Source organism: Pinus tabuliformis, chromosome 3_1 (assembly GCF_031772625.1).
Source record: "Pinus tabuliformis cultivar Carrire ecotype Pingquan chromosome 3_1, CPIR1, whole genome shotgun sequence".
In the NCBI taxonomy this organism is placed as follows: Eukaryota; Viridiplantae; Streptophyta; class Pinopsida; order Pinales; family Pinaceae; genus Pinus; species Pinus tabuliformis.
In genome coordinates this window covers 61,955,438-61,978,430 of record NC_142301.1, presented here as the reverse complement: position 1 = coordinate 61,978,430, position 22,993 = coordinate 61,955,438, and the positions used below count along the sequence as shown (strand labels likewise).

General features: G+C 38.4%; 1 protein-coding gene across 1 annotated transcript in view; it reads right to left on the bottom strand.

Annotated features, from left to right (window-relative positions):
* The window catches only part of LOC149185783 (CRM-domain containing factor CFM3, chloroplastic/mitochondrial-like), a 204,974-nt gene extending 185,138 nt beyond the window's left edge, over window positions 1–19,836 (bottom strand). Inside the window, exon 1 of the mRNA XM_089410797.1 lies at window positions 18,288–19,836. Coding sequence (XP_089266923.1) covers window positions 18,288–19,391 — 1,104 coding nt within the window. The 5' untranslated portion in view covers window positions 19,392–19,836. The remainder of the gene's footprint in view (window positions 1–18,287) is intronic.
* Between the last annotated feature and the right edge of the window lie 3,157 nt (window positions 19,837–22,993).

The window sequence follows — 22,993 nt, the reverse complement described above, 5'->3', positions numbered from 1 at the left end:
CCCCACTGTAAACAATCATCTTTGGTCAACTAATTATTAATATATATATATATATATATATATATATATATATATATATATATATATATTTCTTTGCGTATCAAGAAGTTAAGTTCCACACTACCACGTAACTTCTTAAAGTTAAGTTCCATCGGGGTAGTCGCAAGCTTGCAGTCCACCATCCCAAATCTTTCCAATATCTTCACAACATATTTTCCTTGAGATAGGAAAATTTCACCTGGCTTCTGCCAGACCTCCAACCCTAGGAAGTAGTGCATCGGTCCTAGGTCCATCTCAAATTCAGAAGCGAACTCCCTCTTACATTTGTGAACGAGAGGGTCTGCACCTGTCAGAAAGAGGACGTCCACATAAAGTACTAGAATGGGAGGTTTATCATTTTCAACCTTAAGTAAAGGTTCGGATCAGCTTCACTTCTAGTGAATCCCAGCTTCATCAAATAGATATCGATCCTCTCATACCAAGCTCGGGGTGCTTGCCTCAATCCATAGAGAGCTTTCTTCAACATGCATACATGAGATTCCCGGTCATGAACCTCAAACCCCTCGAGTTGTTCCACATAGACTTCTTCTTTGATTGAACTATGCAAGAAAGCAGTCTTGGCATCCATCTGATGTAGGTTCCATCCTTGCGAGGCAGCAAGGGCTATGATCAAGCAGATGGTGGTGTATCGGGCAACAGGTGCAAATATCTCATTGTAATCTACACCTTCCTTTTGAGAGAAGCCTCGAGCAACAAAGCGAGCCTTGAACTTTTTTGCACTTCCATCAGCTCCATGGTTGATTTTGTAGAGCCACTTGGAGGTGACAACCGATTTGTCGTGGGGTCTAGGGACCACATCCCAAACATCATTATTCATAATTGACTCATACTCTTCATTCATAGCATCCTTCCATACTTGGTGCTTCACGGCTTCTTCGAATGATGAAGGCTTATTTTGAATGATAGTTCTCATGACGATCAAATATCCTTGATACCTGTTCAGCTTCTTGCTTTCACGGAAAGTCCCCCTTGGTGCAATATGTCTCTCGGCATCTTCGAGAGTCTCCCTAAGCCATGAGGGTCTCCTCTTGGAGGAGGAGGGCTCATGGGAAGGAGGATCTATAGGATCCATAGGTTCATCAACATCAGGCATTGTTTCATCCTCTTTTTCACCTTGATTTTTGGTGTCAGCTTCTTTGTCCTTCTTTAGGATGGGAAGGTTGTTGATCTTCCTAAGGGCCATATCTTCGTCGAAGGTGACATCATGACTTATCTCAACTTCCTTTTGACTAGCCACATAAATTCTATATCTCTTGGAATTTTCATTATAGCCCACAAAGATTCCTTTCTTCCCAGATGCACCCAATTTTCTTCTTTTCTATTTCGGCACATGAAAATATACGGGACTTCCAAAAATTCTAAAATGAGAGACATCGGGTTTCTTACCAGTGAACATTTCTTCGGGAGTCTTGGAGTCCAATGCTTGATGAGGGCATCGGTTTTGAACATACACGGCGGTATTTCCAACTTCAGCCCATAGAAACTTCGAAAGGCCTTGATCATGAAGCATGGCACGAACAGCGTTTACAATAGAGCAATTCTTCCTTTCAGCCACACCATTCTGCTAGGGTGTGTATGGTGTTGTAATCTCCCTCTTAATGCCAGCTTCTCTGCAATAATCTTGGAATTCATTGGATTCGTACTCGGTCCCATTATCAGTCCTCAATATCTTGATTTTTTTCTCGAATTGGTTTTCGATCAAGGCCTTGAAATGTCGGAACCAAGTGAACACTTCATCCTTCTTCTTCAAGAAGTAGATCCAGGTCTTGCGAGAATAATCATCCGTAAAGGTAAGATAATATAAGTATCCTCCCAAAGAGTTTACAAGCATCATACCAGATATGTTGGAGCGGATCAATTGCAATATGTTTGTGGTCTTGCTATTACTTGAGGGGAATGGTCCCCTTGTAAGTTTTCCTTCGGCACATCCCGGACATACACCTTCATGCTCTACTTTGAACTCGGGCATACCTGTCACCATTTGTCTCACATCGGGTAGGGCCTTATAATGAAGATGGGCGAACCTCCGGTGCCATAGTTCAGATTGTAGAGATGTGTTGCAAGACATGGCTCCCAATGGACTTCCTCCAACTTGATATAAAGTGTCAACCCTAAACCCAAGAGTAAAAGCATCTTTAAAATTTCTTTTCCAAACATGTACCTTTCCATCGATAAAAGCCACCTTGAATCCTTTGTCTTCCATTGCCGAAATGGACACCAGGTTCTTCTTGAGATCGGGTACATATAGTACTTCTTGCAAATGAATAGTGTTACCTTGATTCAATTGAAGGGTAACATTCCCTACTCCCTTCACGGGATAGGTGGCATCGTCTCCAAGGATGATCTCCAAGTTTGTCTCCTTTTCTATTAGATTAGAAAGGGCTTCCTTGTATTCGGTGAAGTGCCTTGAGGCACCACTATCAATCAGCGAATTTCCCAAAGTGTCCGGAGGAGAGGCAGTGGAGAGGGCCGATATAAGATAGTACTCTTTTTGCTTATTGTTAACAACATTGGATTCTTCATACCTAGAGTTCCTTGATTTCTTGGAGGGTTGACCATTTCCTTGATGTCCCGCATTCCTTTTTTCTCTGCCATTGGACCATCATTCCTTTGATCATTGTTGTTGAAGTTGCCCCTGGAATGATTGTGATCATCATCATGCGATGTGTCCCTTCCATTTGGAGTTTGGACACTCCCTTGCATAGTGGCCAAACTTATTGCAAACAAAGCATCTTCCCTTCCTTCCATTTTTGAATCCCAATCTTCCTTGAATTTACTTCTTTGAACCTACATTGTTCTTCCTCTTGACATGAGCGAAGAATGCAGTGAGGTTGCTTCTATTAGAAGGCATTTCTTGTTCCACTATTCTTGTTTCTTCTCGAATGCATCTCAACATCAATCCTTCAAACCCTAGAATTCGATCATTGTTGAGTATAGTGGTTCTAAATACATACCACTCAGGTGAGAGTCCTCCAAGGGTGGTGAGAGTAAGTTCCCTATCAGGAATGACTTCTCCAATCGAGAGGAGATCATTCTTGATCTCAGTAATCCTCAGGAAATAGGATTGAATGTCCTCATCCTTGCCCTTCTTAATATCCTTCAACTTATTCTTGAGAAATAGAATTTGATTAACATTACTAACCTTGAACATGCCGACCAACATGTCGTAAATCTCCTTGGAAGTCTTAAATTCGGAGATATAGGCCACCAGATGCTTGTCAATGGAATCCCTGATAATCTTCTTCGCTTTGACTTCAGTGCTATTGTACTTGGTCTTCGCAGCAGCCGTTGCATTTGAAGGAGGTTCAGGGATTTTACCCTGCACATAATCCATCACTTCTTTTTCTTCCAAGGTCAAATCAAGAGACATCTTCTATCCATGATAGTCAGATTTATCATGGAGCTTGTCCTCAGCCGGGAAGTAAGATGAGGAACCCATTGAACCTTTTGTCCTTGTCCAACTGTCTTTGGTGATTGCTCCTTCACTCTTGCTTGGGTTTTGTCTTCACCTCACCTCTGATACCATGTTAAATTTAGGCAACAATGGTATGTTCTATGCTTTAGAGTAATTTTACTTCAATTTCTTAATTAGCCCAATATTAATATCCAGTTTAGCAATCACATCGACATGATAGTAAAATGCAGATAGAACATAAACATAAACAGTAGAAGACAAGCCAAGACAAGAGGACACAAGATGTGGCACCAGCCAGGGACAAACCCCAATGCGGGGAAACCCTTGATCAATTCTTCTTATAGTCTTCAATAGTTTAGCAGAGAGAGAGAGATAGTGCAATTTACAAATCTGATAATTTATAACAACAGCAAAAGAGCCCTAACCAGAAAAGTCAACACTAGTCAATAGGACAGATTTGACCCTCAACGAATTGGTCAACTTTAGTCAACTTTGGCCTCCAAACAACAAGATGAATCAACCCTCAAAACAGCCAAATCAAAATTTGCTCAAACAATCCACCTGTGGTCAAGCCTAGCTGCAATCAATGTTGGTCAACAGTCAAAGTTTAGCCTCGATTTCTGTGCCCCAGAAATGTGGCCTACCCAAACAGAAGTCTCCCTCACAAAACTGAAGTTAAACAGGGTCAACACTGGTCAAAGTCGGTCTCCTGAAATTTCGGTCTCCTGAAATTTCAGCCTCCTGAATTTCGGCCTCCTAAAATTTTGGTCTCCTGAAGTTTCGCATGTGTGGAGAGAGAGAGAGGCCTAGAAATCCATACCAACCAATGAGAGAGAGAGAAAGATGGATGTGAGTGATGTCCAAATGAGGATGAGGCATCATGTATTTATAGGCTAACATGGAGGATGAATAGACGTGACTGTTGGGCTTCTGACCCTACATGAGTTTGTTGGCCGACCTTGACAATTTGTCCATAACATAAATAAATTCATAACTTCATTTGTAAATGTCAGAATCGGATGATCTTTAGATCAATCCTACACCTCTCGGAGAGAGGAATCCAAGAAAAATATCAGCTGTCATAAATAGGATGACCATGTGGAGTTTGGCCCTAGTTGCCAATTTTAACACAAAAATTGAAGCATTGATCTGCAAATACGACAAGGTATTCCAGGACTTACCTATGAAGCTACCTCCACAAAGAAGGATAGAACATGTAATCGAGGTAAAACCAGATGCAGCACCGGTAAATATCAAACCTTATAGATATCCTCACCACCACAAAATTGGAACAAAAAGGTTAATTCAAAACTTATTAAGGTGTGAAGTTATTGCAACAAGCAGAAGCCAATATGCAGCTCCAATAGTATTGGTACGAAAAAAAGATGGATCTTTCAAACTATGCATAGATTATCGAGGTTTAAACAAGATAACTATAAAAAACAAGTTCCCTATTCTATTTACAGATGAAATGTTGGATAACCTTCACGGAGCAAAGTATTTCTCAAAGTTAGATCTCAGGTCAAGATATTAGCAAATCAAAGTGTAGAAGACATAACAATGACTGCTTTCAGAACTCATAAAGGCCACTATGAATTCAAGGTGATGCTATTTGGGTTAACCAATGCCCCTGCCACCTTTCAGGCAACCATGAATGAATTTTAAACCTTACCTAAGAAAGTTCATTCTAGTCTTTTTGATGATATCCTTATCTATAGCAAGACATGGAAGGAACATCGTAAGCATCTAGAACATGTACTTTCTCTCCTAAGTGTTAATTTGGCAAATCAAGGACAAATTCCCTCCTTTGGACAACCTTCCTTATCCAAAGAAGACCCTCTTTGCCCTTGGAAGAAATTAATTTGGTCAAAGAAAAGTATATTTTTGTTAATATTAGGTATGTTCTATGCTAGAGCAATTTATTTCAATTTTCTTAGTTAGCGCAATATCTTTTCCAGATTAGCAATCACATCAGCATTAAAGTAAACTGCAGATAGAACATAAACATAAATCGCAGAAGACAAGCCAAGACAAGAGGACACAAGATGTGGCGCTAGCCAGGGACAAACCCCACAATGTGGGGAAACCCTTGATCAATTCTTTTTTTATGTTCTTCAAAGTTCAGCACAGAGAGAACTAATACATTTACAACAGAAGTCAACACTTTGACTTATCTAGATCTGAGCATAGATCATCTTCTATAACGATGAGATCAGTTCATGACATTCTGCTTCAACTGATTCTCCAAGGTGACAGCTTCACCTATCGTAGTTTTGCATTTCGTCCATTATCATGCTATCCTACTGCATCACTGATATCTTCAGTACTACTGTCATCATTGATAACATCATTGCTGCACCATGATTGTCCCTTAGAAGTTACCACAGAGGTGATCTCTGAATCTTCAACGAGATCAGGATCTTACAAGAACTTAGATCATGACTTTGTCACTGATCATTCTTGATACAGCTTCTTCCATTATGCTGAGAATGTAACTATCACTGTCATTACTACAGCAGCCTTCAACAAGATCTTACTTGATACTGAAACCATCGTTGTTGCAACATTGAGGTCTTCACAACTATATCACCAAGATCATTTACTGCTGCATCTTTCCTACACTTTGTTGTATTGAGATTAATGATACACTTTGAGATCAATACTGTGTCTGGAATGTATTTAGAGAAGGGATTATAGAGATCCCTTTTTACCACGAGTGTATCCGGACTGAGACAGTGATCACCAAATATGTGTGGCTGAGTCAAGAATGAAGGACGTTGAGGTATATTGTTATGAGATCATCAAGTTACAAGTATGCTGAGAATGACAGATCTGAATCTTCTCATTGTAATATACTCCTATGCCGAGTTAGTACTGTTGTAGGATTTCATAGATCCTCTTTGCCACAGGAATACGTTGTCATTGATCTCATTCATGGAGATGAATACCACCGAGGAGGAGAGTATTACTTTCTCTATTACTGTGATCATCACCGAAGCTTTTGGGTAGTCCGAGGTACTGTTGTCTGCTACAGGGACACTGTACCTTAGACCCACCCGAGGATACATCTACTCCATTTGACTGCGTATAACAGGTCTCCTTGCTGTGTTAGGATGGCTCCATTTGACTGCGTATAACAGGTCTCCTTTGCGTGAACAGGACTGCGTTTAGATATATTAGGGCTTCTTCAATAGTGGATAGATTAGGTCTCTTTTGACAGCGTTTAGCCCTCCTTTGTGCAGCGTATATAAGCCTACTATAACTGCGGATATAGGACTGTGATTAGACCTTCTTAGCTGCATAATAGGACCTGTGGTAGGGCTCCTTCCAACTGCGGTTGTGCCTCCTTTTGTCACTGTAGCTAGGGCTTATTACGGTCACCTTTATACAGCGTATAAGGATCCTCTGTGACTGTGTCTATAGGGCCTGCGTCTAGATGTCCAGCATTTCATCTTCATTATGGCAGCGTAGATACTAGGGCACTCCTTTTAGATCTCTTCTCCATCAAACCCAAAAAAGGGTGAAGAGAGATCACAAGAGAGTGAGTGTGTCGAATGACTTGAAGTCTTCTTCTATTTATACTAAAACGTGGACGATGAATAGACACGTCTATTGGGCTTCTGAGCCTACTCAAGTTGTTGGTCGACTTGACAATTTGCTTTATAACATAAATAAATTCATAACTTTATAAATACTTATCGGAATCGGATGACCTTTAGATCAATCCTACACCTCTCGATGAGAGGGATCCAATAAAAATATCAGCTGCCATAAATAAGATGACCCACATGGAGTTTGGCCCTAGTTGCCAATTTTAACAATTTTTAATGTGGAAACCCACATGTGCACTAAAAGAATAGGTCGGCTTTAAAGACAAATTGGGTCTCCTAAAACCCATATAAATACACCTCAATGCACATCACTTTGGAGCATCCTCAACACATTCATTTCTTCTCTTCTATGGTTCTTATAGCTCTGAAACTTGCAGGTTCTTTTCACACGTACGAGGAGGAGGGGGTCTTTTTCTATTGGCCGAAGTTTGACTTCTATTTGGGACAGTTAGACCAACTTTGACTTGTCATGTTGACTTGCTTTGACCTGATTTGGATTTGTTTCCCTTCCGGAAAGTTTTCTTGTGCCAGAACATAATGAGAAAAAAGAAAATGTCTCAACTCGGGTGTAATCTTTCACCACCAAAATTGACAAGGAGAAAGGGGTCATAAAACCCTCAAAGCTAATGCTCAAGAAACAAATGAGATGATCCACACAATGATGATCCAAATAAGTTCATCCCTCTTGTATCTGTAGATTTTCTAGAAGGGTTTTTCCTCTTAATTGATTGAGTAAAATACACTCCAAACCCCAACTTGGGTTTCTTTGCCCAACTGCCCCCAAATCTTGCCCAAACATGGGTATTTTTGGGTTTTTCCCCATTATTGAAGACTATAGCCTACAGGGATCAATAGGCTACTTCGTCCCTCATTAGCCCTTAATTTGGGGAGGACATTACAGTAGACACTTTTGGAGGCATACCCATGGACTTTGAGCTACCTTTTGAAGTATGGTGCACTCATTAGAGTATTTTTCAATTACTTGTGGCATTTTGAGCTCCTTTAGAGGATGACGTCATAGTGGAGGAGGCTTTTATCCCACACATGTGGGATATTTGGCATTATTTGTTATTTTTTGAGCTATTATGAAGTTGGCTTGCAACCTCCAACTTATTGAACACTCAAATAAACTTGTATTCTTAGTCACCAGATTCGGCGAATTTCAACGAACAAGTTCGAAATTCGGCGAATTTTAATCGAAAACGAATTTATTCGTTCGAGTTCGCCGAATTTTATGGCGAACTCGAATTTCATCATGAATTCGAATTTTTTGCCGAACAAATTCATTTAGGGTTCGATGAAATTCATTTCGGGTTCGAAAAAGTTCGTTTAAGTTCGTTTTTTTCGCGCGTTTTAGCAAATTGCCTGCAGCCCGCGGGTTTCATTGTTCGCCGGGTTAAAACTTAAACGATAGACTATAGTTCCATTGTTTCATTGTTCTAACTTCGAAGGTTTCATTGTGGTCCAAACTCTGTTGCAAACTTGCAAGTTGCAGTCCAGTCTACAGCTGCCGGAGGGTTTCATTTCAAAAGACGTCTTCAGTCTACAGCTGCCGACGCGTCTCTTGACCGAGGTCCGACTCTCCGAGGACTCTTGCTGCGCAGCCGTCAGGCTCTCACTCTCACTGCTTAGGGTTCAGCGTTCAGGTAGGAGCATTTTCCAACATTTACAGTTTATTACATCGCTGAAAGTTGAGTCTCTGTAGACTGTAGACTACACCATTCCTATTTGGCATACCTGTTTTCATATCACGCTAGCTTGAGAGATAATCTAGATGACAAAGTGATTAGTAAAAAGAAAATAGTTTTAAAAAGTGGATAAATGCTGCTACAAGGTGTATTTGGTTAAGTGGAGGGTCTACCGAATACATAATGTGTAAATGTTTACTTGATACTGTTCCATATGTGATTTCCTTTGGCGTGGTGATTTGAGTTTGCAGATCTCTTAATCTGTTTGAGGCACTGTTTTGTAGACTTGTGTTTTAATTGCAGTTCTTAGCTCTCTAACCAGATTGGATTCAGAGTGTTGAACTATGCATCAAACATTCTTAATCAGAATGACAGCAGATTTTAAGCAAAGTTTTGAGCTCTGCATTACATATCAATTTTCTTGACAGAATGGTTGATTACTTGGGTTTTCATCTTCCACTCAATTTGCAATTTTGCACTCGTGTTGTTCCTCGTGATATTAACTAAGTGTCAACCCTCAGACGTATTACACGTAATTTAATTTTGATTTTCTTTTCCTGTCTTTCAAAAGTTTTACACACTTCCTTTTGTTGTTGGCTTTTCTATGCATTTCCAATCACCTTTGTTCATAAGCCACACCTGTAAATTTCTTTCACCATTCCTTTTGAATGTAAATTTTAATCATCTTTCTTGCAGTGCAAACAAATTATGGTACTTCTTTTGCCATCTTTGAAAACAAAGCATTCATTTAGCGGTTAGATCAATCATCAGCTATAGGCTACAGCCTCTACACTCCATGGAGTCAGCATCTGTTTTAATTGTCATGGAATTAAGACTCTGTTTAGCAGGCGTTACTAATAATGCAATCCCACATCTGAACTTTTTTCAATGTGAAATTTCATTTAAAAGTCATTGTAGTTGAACTGTTCGTTTTGTTTCTTTTCTTGCCTTCAGCAGCATTTATATTTACATAAATCTTGTAACTTATTTCCACTTGCTTGGAACTGGAAGTCACGTAAAACAAAACTGTGATGCAGTGTTTCTGAAAAGACAGTCCAATTTGAAACACACTTTCATTAAGCTTCAATTGAACTTCCAAGTTCCAGGTTTCTGTGCAAGAAGGTAGAAAGTTCACTTACACAGAAATGTGATATGATTCCTGCTCAGCGCTGTATTCAACTCCACATTGAAATTTGATACATGCTAAAATTTAAAAACAGTTAGATCTGAACAGTGAAGTGTATGGCCTCAGGCCTGTTATGAAAATTCTGAACTGTTTTTAGTTAATTGACTGAACTTTTCTAAACTGTTTTTAGTTAATTGACTGAATTTTAACTAAAAACAGTTAGGGTCATTAAATCTTTTAGATCTGAAGTGTATGGCCTGTGTAAGAAAATAAAAAGCTACAGCAGTACACTGTTTTGAATCACTTTTGTATGGCCTGTGTAAGAAAACTGTTTTGAATCACTTTTCCTTTTTCCAACTAATGAAAATGTAATTTCAAAAAAAATTGCAGACATTTCAGACTTCAAGTCTTCACCAGTTTTCAACAATCAGAGGTTCAGAACCTTCAAATTTCAATGGCACCCCCAAAATCAACTGTTGTAGCTTGGAATTTTGTCCAAAAAGATGGTTTTAATCTTTCATGTCAGCTGTGTGGACATAATTTCACTGGCACTTTAACTAGAGCAGTGGATCACCTTCTCGGTATTAGCAATGGAAGTGGAGGTGGTGTTGAAGCCTGCACTAAGATCACCGATGAACAAAAAGCCACAGTGCAGAAAGACCATTCCAATTCACAGATGCAAAAGCAGAAAAGGGTAAATAAGAGGCAGCGAATTGAGAGGGAGATTGCCATGTCTTCCTCCAACACCATTAATTCAGTTTCAAACATTGGTGGATCAAGTTCTACTCAAGCAAAAACAGGTGGAACGAAAACATTAAATCAATTCTGGAAACCTGTTGAGAAACAGGAAGTTGATGATGTTGTTGCTGAATATTTTTATGCATGTGCAATTCCCTTTAATGTGGCGAGGAGTCCATATTTTAAAAATGTAATTAAAAAGGCCATTGATTTTGGGAAGGGCTATGTTCCTCCCGGATCTGAAGCTTTAAGGACAACTTTGCTAAAGAGAGCAAAAGATAGAGTGACAGAAAAGTTGGCTGATATTGAAGAGCCTTGGAAGCTTACAGGATGCACAATTTTGAGTGATGGTTGGTCAGATTTGTGTCATCGCCCATTGATCAATGTGCTTGTTTATTGTCCTCAAGGGGTACTTTTCTTGAAGGCAATAAATGCAATGGATCGAGTGAAGACATCAGAATTTATTTTTGGAATTTTGGATGAAGCGATTCAAGAGGTTGGGGTGGAAAATGTTGTCCATGTTGTTACAGATAATGCATCAAATTGTGTTGGTGCAGGGACGCTGATTATGGAAAAATATAATCAGATTTATTGGACCCCTTGTGCAGCTCACTGCTTGGATTTAATGTTGCATGACTTAGCCAAATTTCCTTGGGTCAATGAAACAATCCGAAGAGCCAAAACAATTTCAAACTTCATCATCAACCATCGTCTCACTTTGAGCATATACAGGAAGAATGCATCAAAAGAGTTGTTGAGGCCTTGTGATACAAGGTTTGCCACTTTTTATATTACTCTGAAAAGAGTTGTTGAGGAAAAAGCGAGCCTAAGAGCTGTTTTTTGCAACACTGAGTGGGAGAGATCTACCCTCTCAAAAGAAACTAAGGGGAAAAATGTTGAACAAATAGTGCTCAATAATGGCTTTTGGGAAAATGCAAACAAGGTTTTAAAAATTTGTGGCCCAATTGTTAATGTGCTCCGCATGGTTGATGGTGACAAACCTTGTATGGGTTTTGTTTATGAAAGCATTGATCATTGCAAAGAGACCATTGCAACTGCTTTTAATAATGTGGAAGCTGATTACAAGGAGATATGGGATTTAATTGATCATAGATGGAAGATGATGCATAGTCCATTACATGCAGCAGCATGCTATTTGGACCCTAGATTGTTTGGGTTACCAAGACATAGGGATGAAGAAATCATGAATGGACTTATCCAGTCTATTGAGAAGCTAAATCCAGATCCAGATATTGCAGGTTTGATCAGAAGTCAGTTGAGGGCATACAGGTTAGAAGAAGGGTTATTTGGAACACAATCAGCAAAGTATGATAGGAGCAAAAGTGATCCAGCAGTATGGTGGGAATTTTATGGTTCAGGGGCACCAGAATTGCAAAATTTTGCAATTCGTATCTTAAGCCAGGGAACAAGTGCATCAGCATGTGAAAGGAATTGGAGTTCCTTTGACCACATTCATTCCAAAAAAAGAAATAGATTGTTATCTGGAAGATTAGAAGATCTTGTTTATGTTCGTAGTAACTTGCAGTTGGCATTGAAGAATGTGGCTAAAGAGTCATCCAATTCTTCTACTCCGTGGATCGATCCTGTTCCAAATGCAACAATGGATGATGCTGATTTGTACATTGATAGTGACATAAACACTGACAGGGAATTCACTGATGAATCTGGTGCTGAAGCATCTAGCGGATTCACAACTCATACTGCTCTTGATGACATAGAACTTTTTGATATAACAAGTGGGCAACAGGAACATCAAGAATAAAACTTGTGTTCCTGTTTTAGATTTCTAGTTTACTTTTTGCATGAACAATTTTCTAAAACTGCCAAGCTACTTTAAAGTTTAAACTTTTGAGTTTATATATAATTATATTTTGATATATTGAGGAACGAATTGCTCCCATTATTGGCTCACTTCATGGTTTACTGCTCACTGTCATAAACGAAAAGAGGTCTGAAAACATATTAGAGGCTTAAGTTTATTTCCACTGTTTGCTTGCTTCAATCTAACCTGAAAAGGAGTGGTGATTTTAGGACTGTTTTCAGCACTTGGTATTAAAGTTGACTGCTGTCATAAATGATAAAGGTTCTTGGCATCCTTTTGAAGGTTATTTACTATTATCTCAATCCTTTTGAAAATGCTCAACTTTTTAACAAAACGAAACAGTCTTTTGCATGTGAAATAGAGTTACCTTTATGGCAACTGTTTGGTTTTTTCTGCTTCTGATTTTGCTGCTATTCCCCATTTACCATAGGAGGCTTTATAAGATGTGCTTTCCTCTTGGCACAAGTCATACTCTTTCTTCATTAGCAAATAAAAAGCTCTTCTCAGCTTTCTCACTTTCCCAATTAATTTCAAAAGGGTTTATAAGACGATGGTAAGGCTCTTAGTGTTAAAGTTACGTACTCCTTATCTTTTATGTGAACACCAACCACTTCAAATTCATTACTGACCAATCTAGTCATGGTTAATTATTGTGCTTTAGTGTCCATTTTCTGTGGCATAAACTACATGATTTAAATACATTATACAAGCCTCATCAACAATCTCAAAAATAATTTTCAGCTTATTCCATTTGATTTTGCATCATGTACAAATGTAAATTATTTTATCATAAATTCAGTGATTGACAAAGCTAAAAATCAACAGAGCTCCTCTTTTTTGTTTTCAAATTTAGTGATGGCAAGAGAGATCTTGGTTGTTCATGAGTAGAAACCTTATTAAAATAGCCTCTCTATATTCAACCACTCTATGAGTGGTGGGATCTTAAAGGCAGTATCCCTGAAAAGTTTCGTTTTCACCAATTAAAGTGTACTAGGAGTCTAGAGATGCTGATGGGTTTTGTCTATCATTAGGAGCATAAGCCCATGCAGCAGATCCAGAAATTTTGAAATGTGAAATAGGATGTTTGCTGCCATACCAATTCTCATATGGAGTCATATTTGTGAGAGGACGAGTAGATGTTCTACTGATGACATGGATTGTGGAAATAGCAATCGATTCCCAAAATGGAAGTTTCATTTTCTTGGAGTGAAGCAAGCCACCAACCATCTCCATGATAGCCCTATTCTTCCGTGCTGTTACTACATTTTACTGTGGAGTGTAAGGAATAGTTCAATGTTCCACGGGGACTCGCCCCCCACCCTAGGGGTCTAGTTTCCTCGCTCCCCCGCACTCCGGGGACTTGGGGACGAGTAGGGGACGTTTCCCCACGCTCCCAAAATGGAGGAAACTCAGGGGGACGTGCCAGGGAAACGTTTCCCTTCCTTGAGGGGACGTTTCCCCACGCTCCCAAAAAAATGGCCTTGCTTATAGTTTATGATTTAATAGACCTAAAGTGGTACAAAGCTACTCATGTCCTGTATGGGGATAACGTCTTGTGTTGTCTTTTGGTTTCAACAAGCGTTATTTTAGAGGGTCAGTATCATGGAAATTTGCTGGACCATATAGCACGTACATGAATTTTCCCTTTCAAAACTTCTCCTTTTTTTCTCAAGTGATGGCTGGATTACAGTGGGGAGATAACTGGAGTGACAGGCAAAGAATATGAGACATTCAGTTTGTGTTTTTAATTTGCATGGCATTTGACATACAAACTATGGAAGCAGCACCTATGTCATGTGGGAAATAATTGGGTGGACTATAGACTAACATGCGTTTACTACAAGCATGACAAAATACTATGGGCAACAAGAAATCTCAGGAACTGTCGTTATATATGAATTTATACAGTTACAAAATTTACACAGAGCACAGTGGCTCAGCTTGAATTCTCAGGTCTGAAAATTATTTTCACCCCTGAAATACACTGCTAGTTTGAAGTTTGAACTGCATGGCATTGCTCTAATAAGGTAGACAAATTATCCATGCCATCGTTGGTCACCCAAGTTGGTTCGCAGATGGTCATCCTGCAGTCAATGTCATTTGATAGTAAACTGTCAGAAACTCTTTCATGTGATCTTCTCATCTCTCCTGGAACTAAAACTCTTCTTTCAGCATATGGTGTATTGTCTATATTATATATAATATAACAAACTTTCTAGCTGTTGGATCCAATACAGCTGGACAACCCATTGTAGTTCCCCCTTCTACTGCCAATGCAGTGTTCCTGATCTGTTCATTTACCTTTTCACAGAATTCAGTGGCTACCTTATCAAGCTGAAGCTCTCCCTCTGTCTGACCAAAATCTAAATTAGAATTTGACCAAGCTGAATTAGAATTTTAAATTTATTATTTTATATGATATTATAAATTTGGATAATGTCAAATGATATTCATATCAATGATCATGCTTTGCAGCTTTTCAATTCAAACCAAATTGTCATAGTGGACTCAATTAATAAATTATATTTTATATTTATAAATTTTTAAGACCCTGACGCTCCCCCACGTTTCCTAAAAAATGGTAGGGAGCTTTTGCATAGGCCGCTCCCGCGCCCCCTCGCTCCCTCACCCCCTCGTCCCGGAACCTTGGTGGAACATTGGAATAGTTCTTTAGCAAGATATGCCTTGAGATATGAGAAATTATTGGAAAGCATTGCCAATATATTCACCTGTAGATTCTGAAGCATATAATTTGGAGGATAATTACAATAAAGATTAACATTAAAAGGCTTGAAAATGACCAAAATTGATCACACATAATTTATAAAATTTAATAAATTTTCTAGCCTCTGTTCTCTTGCTAAGCCAAAAATTTATTTGAATTTGACTTTAAATTGATTATATATATATATATATATATATACATTTTTTTTCGAATTTCTATATGTCGAACTTTATCAACAAAATTTTAGTTGCCGAACTTTATTCGAATTTCATGGTCGCCGAACTCGAACTCGAACACGAACCTCGTGACTTAGCTTGTATTAGGGCTTTTACTTCTAAATTAAGGGAAATTAGGGTTGTTAAGTGTCATAAAAATAGAGGCTCCCCTCATTCCATTTTGATCATCACGCATTTATCACTCTTCTCATGTGCAAGAGTGTGAAATACTCCTTTTTCGCTACTTGGGTAAAATATGATAATTTTGTGGTGGGAATTCTCTTGGAGATGGAATTTTGTGTGGAGATGTTCTTCTAGGATTGGCAAAAGTTCTTCTTTCCCATGTGATCACCTTCTCCAACTATGGAGTTTCAAGTCACCTGGATGATTTTCAAAGTTGAAGTGCTCTTCTGGATTTGGAAACAATACAACCACTCCCTCTTTAATAATGATGCAATGTCTCATCAATTCTTTTGGTATAATGCTGCATATATATGTGCTAATCGAAGCACAATCCAATAAGGTGCAACTGGAGATGGAGCACCTCCAACAATTATTCAATTATTTGTACAAAGCCTTATGTACCATGAGAAGGCTGCATCCATTTTATTGAGCATTGAGCACTCTCTCTTATCCAAGTTTGATAAGATCCAAAGTTGTTGGTTCCAAATGCTCTACCCACAACTGGCCTCAACATAGGGCAGGCCAACAAGTTCTAGATAGCAAAAGAGAACACACAGTTAGATGCCTAGACCACCACGAATGGACAAATAGTTCCCTACACTGCCACCAACAATTTCAAAGGGCCAAAAGCCCCCAAATAATGGGTGGGACTCGTTGAGACCATTGATGATCCTCAACTATAGGCTAGAGGAAGACCCCTGGCAATTGTGACCAGTCTCTTCCTACAGTGGACATCATGACTATTTAGTATATGTTTATACTTAGGGTGTAAGCGCTTAGTTGTGTGACCTTTGGCTTTTTGTTGGGGTGTTTTTGGCATACACTAGACCATTCTTTTTGCACTTGCTCATGACATTACTGTTTGAATGTTTATTTTGGCTTGTGCCAATGTCGCTTTTGAGTTTTGCTTTTACTTGTGGAGGTTGCATGGCCAGCCCAATTTTTTGTATTATAGCTTGTAACTATTGCCTATTAATAGAGTTTAAAGGAAGCTTTATTCAAAAAACAAAAAAGATAAAGGTATCAGTGAAGAACTTTAGCTTAGAGGAAGTTGGTCAAGGTTTAAACCCCATGAAGATAAGTTGTATTTGACTTTTAATACCTAGTATTCCTTGGGTTATACGATTGGTTCTCATTCCTCTCGCATTTATCATTGGTTCTCTAATAACACCAATATAACTCTTTCTTGGTTAAACTCACTTCCTGGTCTGCTAAGTGAGCAGTGGTTGCTTGGGCTGCAATTATCAAGTTTTATGCTATATTAAGTGCCTTCTTAACCTGTTTTATAATTATCTTCGTCTTGAAACCATCTCATCCAGCTTTGCCCAAAAAGTATTAAATTCTAAAATAATATAACAAGGCTGAAGCGAATGTTAACTAAGCTATTAATGGGGTGCTTGTGCAGTCTGCAATGCTCTATTTCATTTGGAAGATGCAAAATTATGGTTTATTTAATAAGTATGAGCCCTCTTGTACCTTCTCCCGGTATGATACGTGCCAGTCTGACCTTGCAGAATATTATACAGATCAGGGAAATAGGAATGGAAATCGAACTCTTCCAGTAGTTTTTGGGGTATGGGGGCGGCGGGGGCATGCACTATGAATTGGGAGCCACCTAGCCCCCCCTGGCCAACACCATCCCAGTCACAGTGGAGCAACCCACACCAGGCTGGTAGATTAGTTTGAGAGAGGCAGGAGAGAGATGCAACGAGACAAGCAGTTGCTTTTGCATGTCTTCTTCAAATTTAAAAACTCTACTGGAAAGGGGTTTCTGTTCACATTATGAGCAGCCCAGCTCATTAACATAAACAAAAAATTCAATGCAACAGGCGTGAGGGTTGGAATGGAGGGGTATTGTATATGTTTGTATGCATAAATATTACAACCGTATTGTATATGTATGTATGCATAAATATTACAACCAAAAACAAGTGTGTGCCTGACGTGGTAAAAAACGGACTCATAAACTTTGCTATAGTGAAACTGAGTTACTCTTGAGGAGTCTCTTGACCTTCGTAAATGAAGTAGCTAAGTAATTGACTTAGATGCAGGCTTGGGACCAGTAGCCATCATGACTTCTGCTCCAATTTCTAGTGGATTTTGTTAATCAAAAAAATAATGTACAGCTATATCTCTAGCAGTTTACTCTTGGTCCAACCTTCTGACAAACTCTGTATTTACTATTGTACGAATTGTTTATCAATCAGGGAAGACTAGGAGAGATTAGTAACTTTCAAGTTTCCACTATTGTACAATTATGGACAAACCTATTGTGTAATATAAATAAACTATCTTTGTCACCAAATTCCCCTACTGCTGATAAAACTTCAAATCAGTTTTGAGAGAAATACGACTTTATAAATTACAATAATAGTTGAGATGTATAAAAATAGTGAACCTTCTGCATTTCACCTGATTGTATTAAGAAAAGATTGCCAAAAGCTTAATGTAAGAGCTAGATCTCACACACTTGTCTTGCTTGCATGGGTTGGTGGTGGAAGACCATTTTCAAATAACGATGGCTTAGCATGTACACTTTGAAGCAATGGCAATTGGATTCCCTTCAGTAATATAAGTATCAAGTTTTTTCTAAAGAGAAAAAGATAATGAACCTTATGCACAGCTAAGAATTTATTCCCAAACAATTGATAGAGCTGTGACGATGGCAATTAAAATTACTAACCTCCAAAAAATCGTGGGTTCTTTTCATATTCATGGCCGATGAACCTTCACATTTGAATTTCACTATCTCAGATGTTTTCCATTTTTCATGTACAGTGTCCACGATCGTACGAGTAACACCAGCACTGCCCAACTTGATTCTTTCCTTCAAGCGTATTCCACGGCCTCTGAGCCTATTGAGTTCTGGTTCAGGAATAGTCAGTTCGGCCAATGTAGGCGTCCTCACTATTCTCTCCCTGTCCACATTTTTCTCTTGTACATTCTCTTCCCTTCTCTCCCATGGTAACAAAGCATCCGGAACTGGATAAGGGGTGCTCCAGCTTCCCTCAATATCATACCCACCTCTGGTATTGGGAAGAATCCCAGGCTCCGCATGGAATATGTCTTCAACCGAACCCGGTTCGGGTTCGGGTTCTTGTTTTCTGCCTCCTTCAATGTACCCAAATTTTCTCAGCTTGGTCGTAATTTGCTCCATTGCAGTCTTCTCCCGGGGTCCTTCCAGATGTAAAAGCTCATTTTCCATAGCTTCATTATGCTCAGTGATACTAATGGCTTCATCTGTCTCACTTTCACTCGATGATTCCCCCACTGTGTAGTCTACAGCAGGCTGAATGAGCTTCTGGGGACCTTTTTTAGGGGATTTATTCCAACCCTGCATCCAGGACGCTGTGGGTAAAGTAGATGGATGCCCACTAGGGGAATAGAAGACATTCTTCTTTTCGGCCATTACAATTGACTGGTCTTTTGAATTTAAGGTAGTTGGGCCTACCTCTACTCCTCCTCCTCCTCCTTCCTGTTCTTGTTTTTCCCATGGGTATTTATATCTCTCAACATTAGGCCTAGCAGCCCAATTTTGATTGGGGTTTTTTCTGCTGTACCCGAATCTTGCTGGTCTCTTCTCAGCGTTTTCATTTGATGGGTGCTCCGAATTTTTAACATTGACGTGTGGAGAAGAACAATTAACTTTCTTCTGTGGACAAGAACTGCATCTTCTTGACTGCAATGAAATTGGCAAGCCAAGAGCTTGACCATGAATAGACTTCGAAGTCTTCAGAGAGTCTAATAGGCCTGTTGGCCACGCTGGACGAACAGGTACAAGCGCCATCCTACCTGAAGTAGGTTTCAACTGGAATGCTTTGTACCTGAACTAATAAGATATAAAAACCATAAATCTGCAATATTGGATTTCATAAGTTGTTAAACAGAAAGCCTCTTACCCGCTTGGCTTATTGGCTCAGTATTTTCGTCCAAGTCCAAAGAGGCTGGGCTTATCAGTTCTAATGCAATGCAGTGGCCAGAAATACATCCAACCCGTCCATTGAGTTAGTACCAAGCGAAATTAGCAGCGTGGGAATCGGAAAACAGAAATCAGCAGTGTAAATAAAATGGGGATATTCAGTAAACAGTAAGGTAAAAGACACCTTCCTTCCGACCAGATCAAACCAACATATGGAAATGGAGAAAGGATTTGGAGCCTGTTGCTGCCATGAGGATGTTTGTGTCACAAAAATATCCTTACACCCATGAGACGGGAGAAATATCTTTCGGATTGTTGTATATGTAAGGTGATAATAGTTTCTAAATTAAGAAAAATATACATATAATTTCGCTTTTGATTTGAATTTTTTTTAATATTTAAGATTGTTGTAGGTGTGTAGGGTGATAAGAGTAAAACAAAAGTTTCGCCTTTGATTGGAATTCTTTCTGATTTTTATTTTAATGAATGAAGGTTATTTTAATTTCTATTACACTAAAAAATAGTCTATAGATGAATGATTTTTAAATTGCAAATTTTTTATATTGAATATTTTTTAAAGATTATATTTAAAGTATTTATAAATGTAAGTTAAGTTGATTTATCAATATTATTTAAAGATGGAGTTTGGGAAAGGTTTTTGTTTTTTTGGATGTAGGGTTGTTTCTTTAAAAATAACTTTTTTTAATGCAAAATGTAATTTTCAAAATTCATAATTATTGTATTTTTTCTTAAAAAAAAAATTATGCTATTTCAAATAAATTATTAGTAATTTATGAAAATAGATTTTCAATTTTATTTTCTTTATGTTATATTTGTTTTTTATTTTCAAAAAGATAAAGTAGATTTTCAATTTAAATTATGTATCTATTTCTTATCTTCTTTGAAAAAAAATAACATTTTTAACTATTTAAAAGTAATTTTAAATTTAATTTCAATATTAAAAATAATTTCAACTTAAATACTATTTGTGAGAAAGATTGGCTTGGGAAGAGTATATTGTTTTTGTGTTCGATCATGAGGGGTGTAGGACTTGTACATTTGACTTGATCTTCACTTGAAGAGGAATTTTAGGACTCATTATAGAAAGTAATGGTTAACAACAACATAATTGTTATATGGAAAATTCACTTTTGCGGACAAAAATGAACTCCCTAGATCTAGTGGTCTGATATAGAACAATAGAGAGCAAAAAGATCTATGTTTTCCTTAGAGATATTAAAATACAAAAAAGAGGTCTACTTGGTATTCGTAGTAAGTCCTCTTCTTTTCTTCGCTTGTAAGCTCCAACTCTAGCTCCACACCATATAAATGGAACCCACAATAATGGCCGAAACAAGCAAGGGAACTACAATATCCACATAGCATAATCCAACATCTCTAATCAATGAGTCAACAGGGCATTGAAATACATAAGCATCAACATGACACAAGTATAGGAAAACAAAGTGCTTTTTGTATTAATGAATAAAGGAGAGAGTTACAAACATATATATAAGCTGACTTTGTAGATGTCTCCCCAATTGCCTTGTCCTTCCTTAACACGAAGCAAGCCTTCACACTCAACCCTAATGCAAATGGATGATAACTCCTTAAGCTCAAAGCAACGCATGAACATGAAGGCACTAGTAATCTCCAAAATCCAACCAAGACTCTATGGGAGGTAGTAAATTTATAGGGTGAAAGTGTGTAGAAATTATTGTGTAGATATGAAACTGTTCATGAAATTTGCTAAATCATAAGACTCAAATCTACTCTATTGCTCTGCGGGATTCAATTCACGATATAGAACACATAGCATAAACATGCATCAAGAATTAACATGCATACACAAAGATTTGTCTAGGGGAAAGCAACTGCTCGAAACCCCTTCTTGTATGTATTGCATTAATCAAAGAATATGGATGAATACAAATGCTTGCTCAAACCTGAGCACAACCTACAAGTGTATAGTCTATCCCTCTGCCTAACTGGCTGACTTTGGGCAACACTTAGCCAATTTTGAAGCCCTCCAAGCTCCTATTTCCTTGTTATGTTCCTTGAGGAATTAGGCCCCTATTAGTTAGGAAATTCCTCAATTTGGATTGCACGATTCCTTTAGCCTGATCTCTGATTGCATGCACCACCTATACACATGGGAATAGTCTACAACTAATAGTACATTGCCTTGGAACCTCCACCTCAACTAGGTAACTTGAATTCTCTACATGCAACAATTATTTTGGGTTGATTGATCAGTTAACTGGTTGATCACTAAGTGTGACTGAAGTCACACTGCACAACTTGACCTTCCACTAGTTCCTCTAACAGTTAGAACTAGTTTAACTGACAATAACTCAATTTAATTGAATTAGATTGCTACAAATTAGAAATCACTCATGCTTAACTGAACTCAAGTCTTCCAACTCGAATTAACTAAGCTAACAGGGTGACACAAGCCATGTCACTCAAGTTAACTCATCCAAGTTGTCTACTAAAATGGAAATTCGAATTTTCTCTAGTTTGACCAAGGCAACCAAACTAAGATTTTTCTTGCTGCATTTTAAACACTCCCTCTCAGCAAGAAATGGATTATCAGATACCTCGATCCTGCCTCTATGGAGCTCGAATTTACCCTTTGACAAAGGCTTTGTTAAAATAGATGCTTCTTGTCCCTCTATTGGAATGTAATCTAGCAACATTATCTGCCTTTGCATATAATCTCGTAGATGGTGATATTGGATATCTATATGCTTGGATCGATCATGAAAGGATTTTCAGAGAGCTTGATGTAACTCTGATTATCACAGTAGGATCCATCATTTGACCAAACAGTCCCATAAGAATATTTCTCATCCAAATCACCTCACATGTTGCTTTACTGACAGCGATGATCCGAATTTAAATAGGAACGCAACAAATTACAGATATAACCATAAATACAGAGATGTGGCAGAAATAACACTTCATTTCATTAATATCAAATACTGAAATATGCTTACAAACAGAATAGAAATAAGACTAGCTCAGGCGATGGTAGCTTATATCTGAGAAGAGATGTGGTGGCTACATCCCTCTGAACTGTGTTACATTGAGGCTCAAAGGCTTATTTATTATTGAGAAACAATGGAAAACCTTAAACATCCAAAACCCTAACCCTAGGAGATGAAGCGCCAAAACTATGGACCTTATTTGGGTAAATTGGTACATCAATTTCCCGGGGTCGTAACTTTGGCATACAATCTTTGTTTGACGCACACAATACCTCGTTAGAAAGATCTATCTTAGGACTACAACTTTTGACCAAACAACATTGGTAGAGGACCCTTGATGGCCCCAATTTTCGCAAAGAACATCGTTTAGGGCCTCAAAACGGCTCTGGAAGTGCAGGACTTGAAAACTGCCAAACATAGTAATTTTTGCTACAACTAAGGAAACTAAAAGAGACAGTGGTGGGGGTCCCAATGGAATAG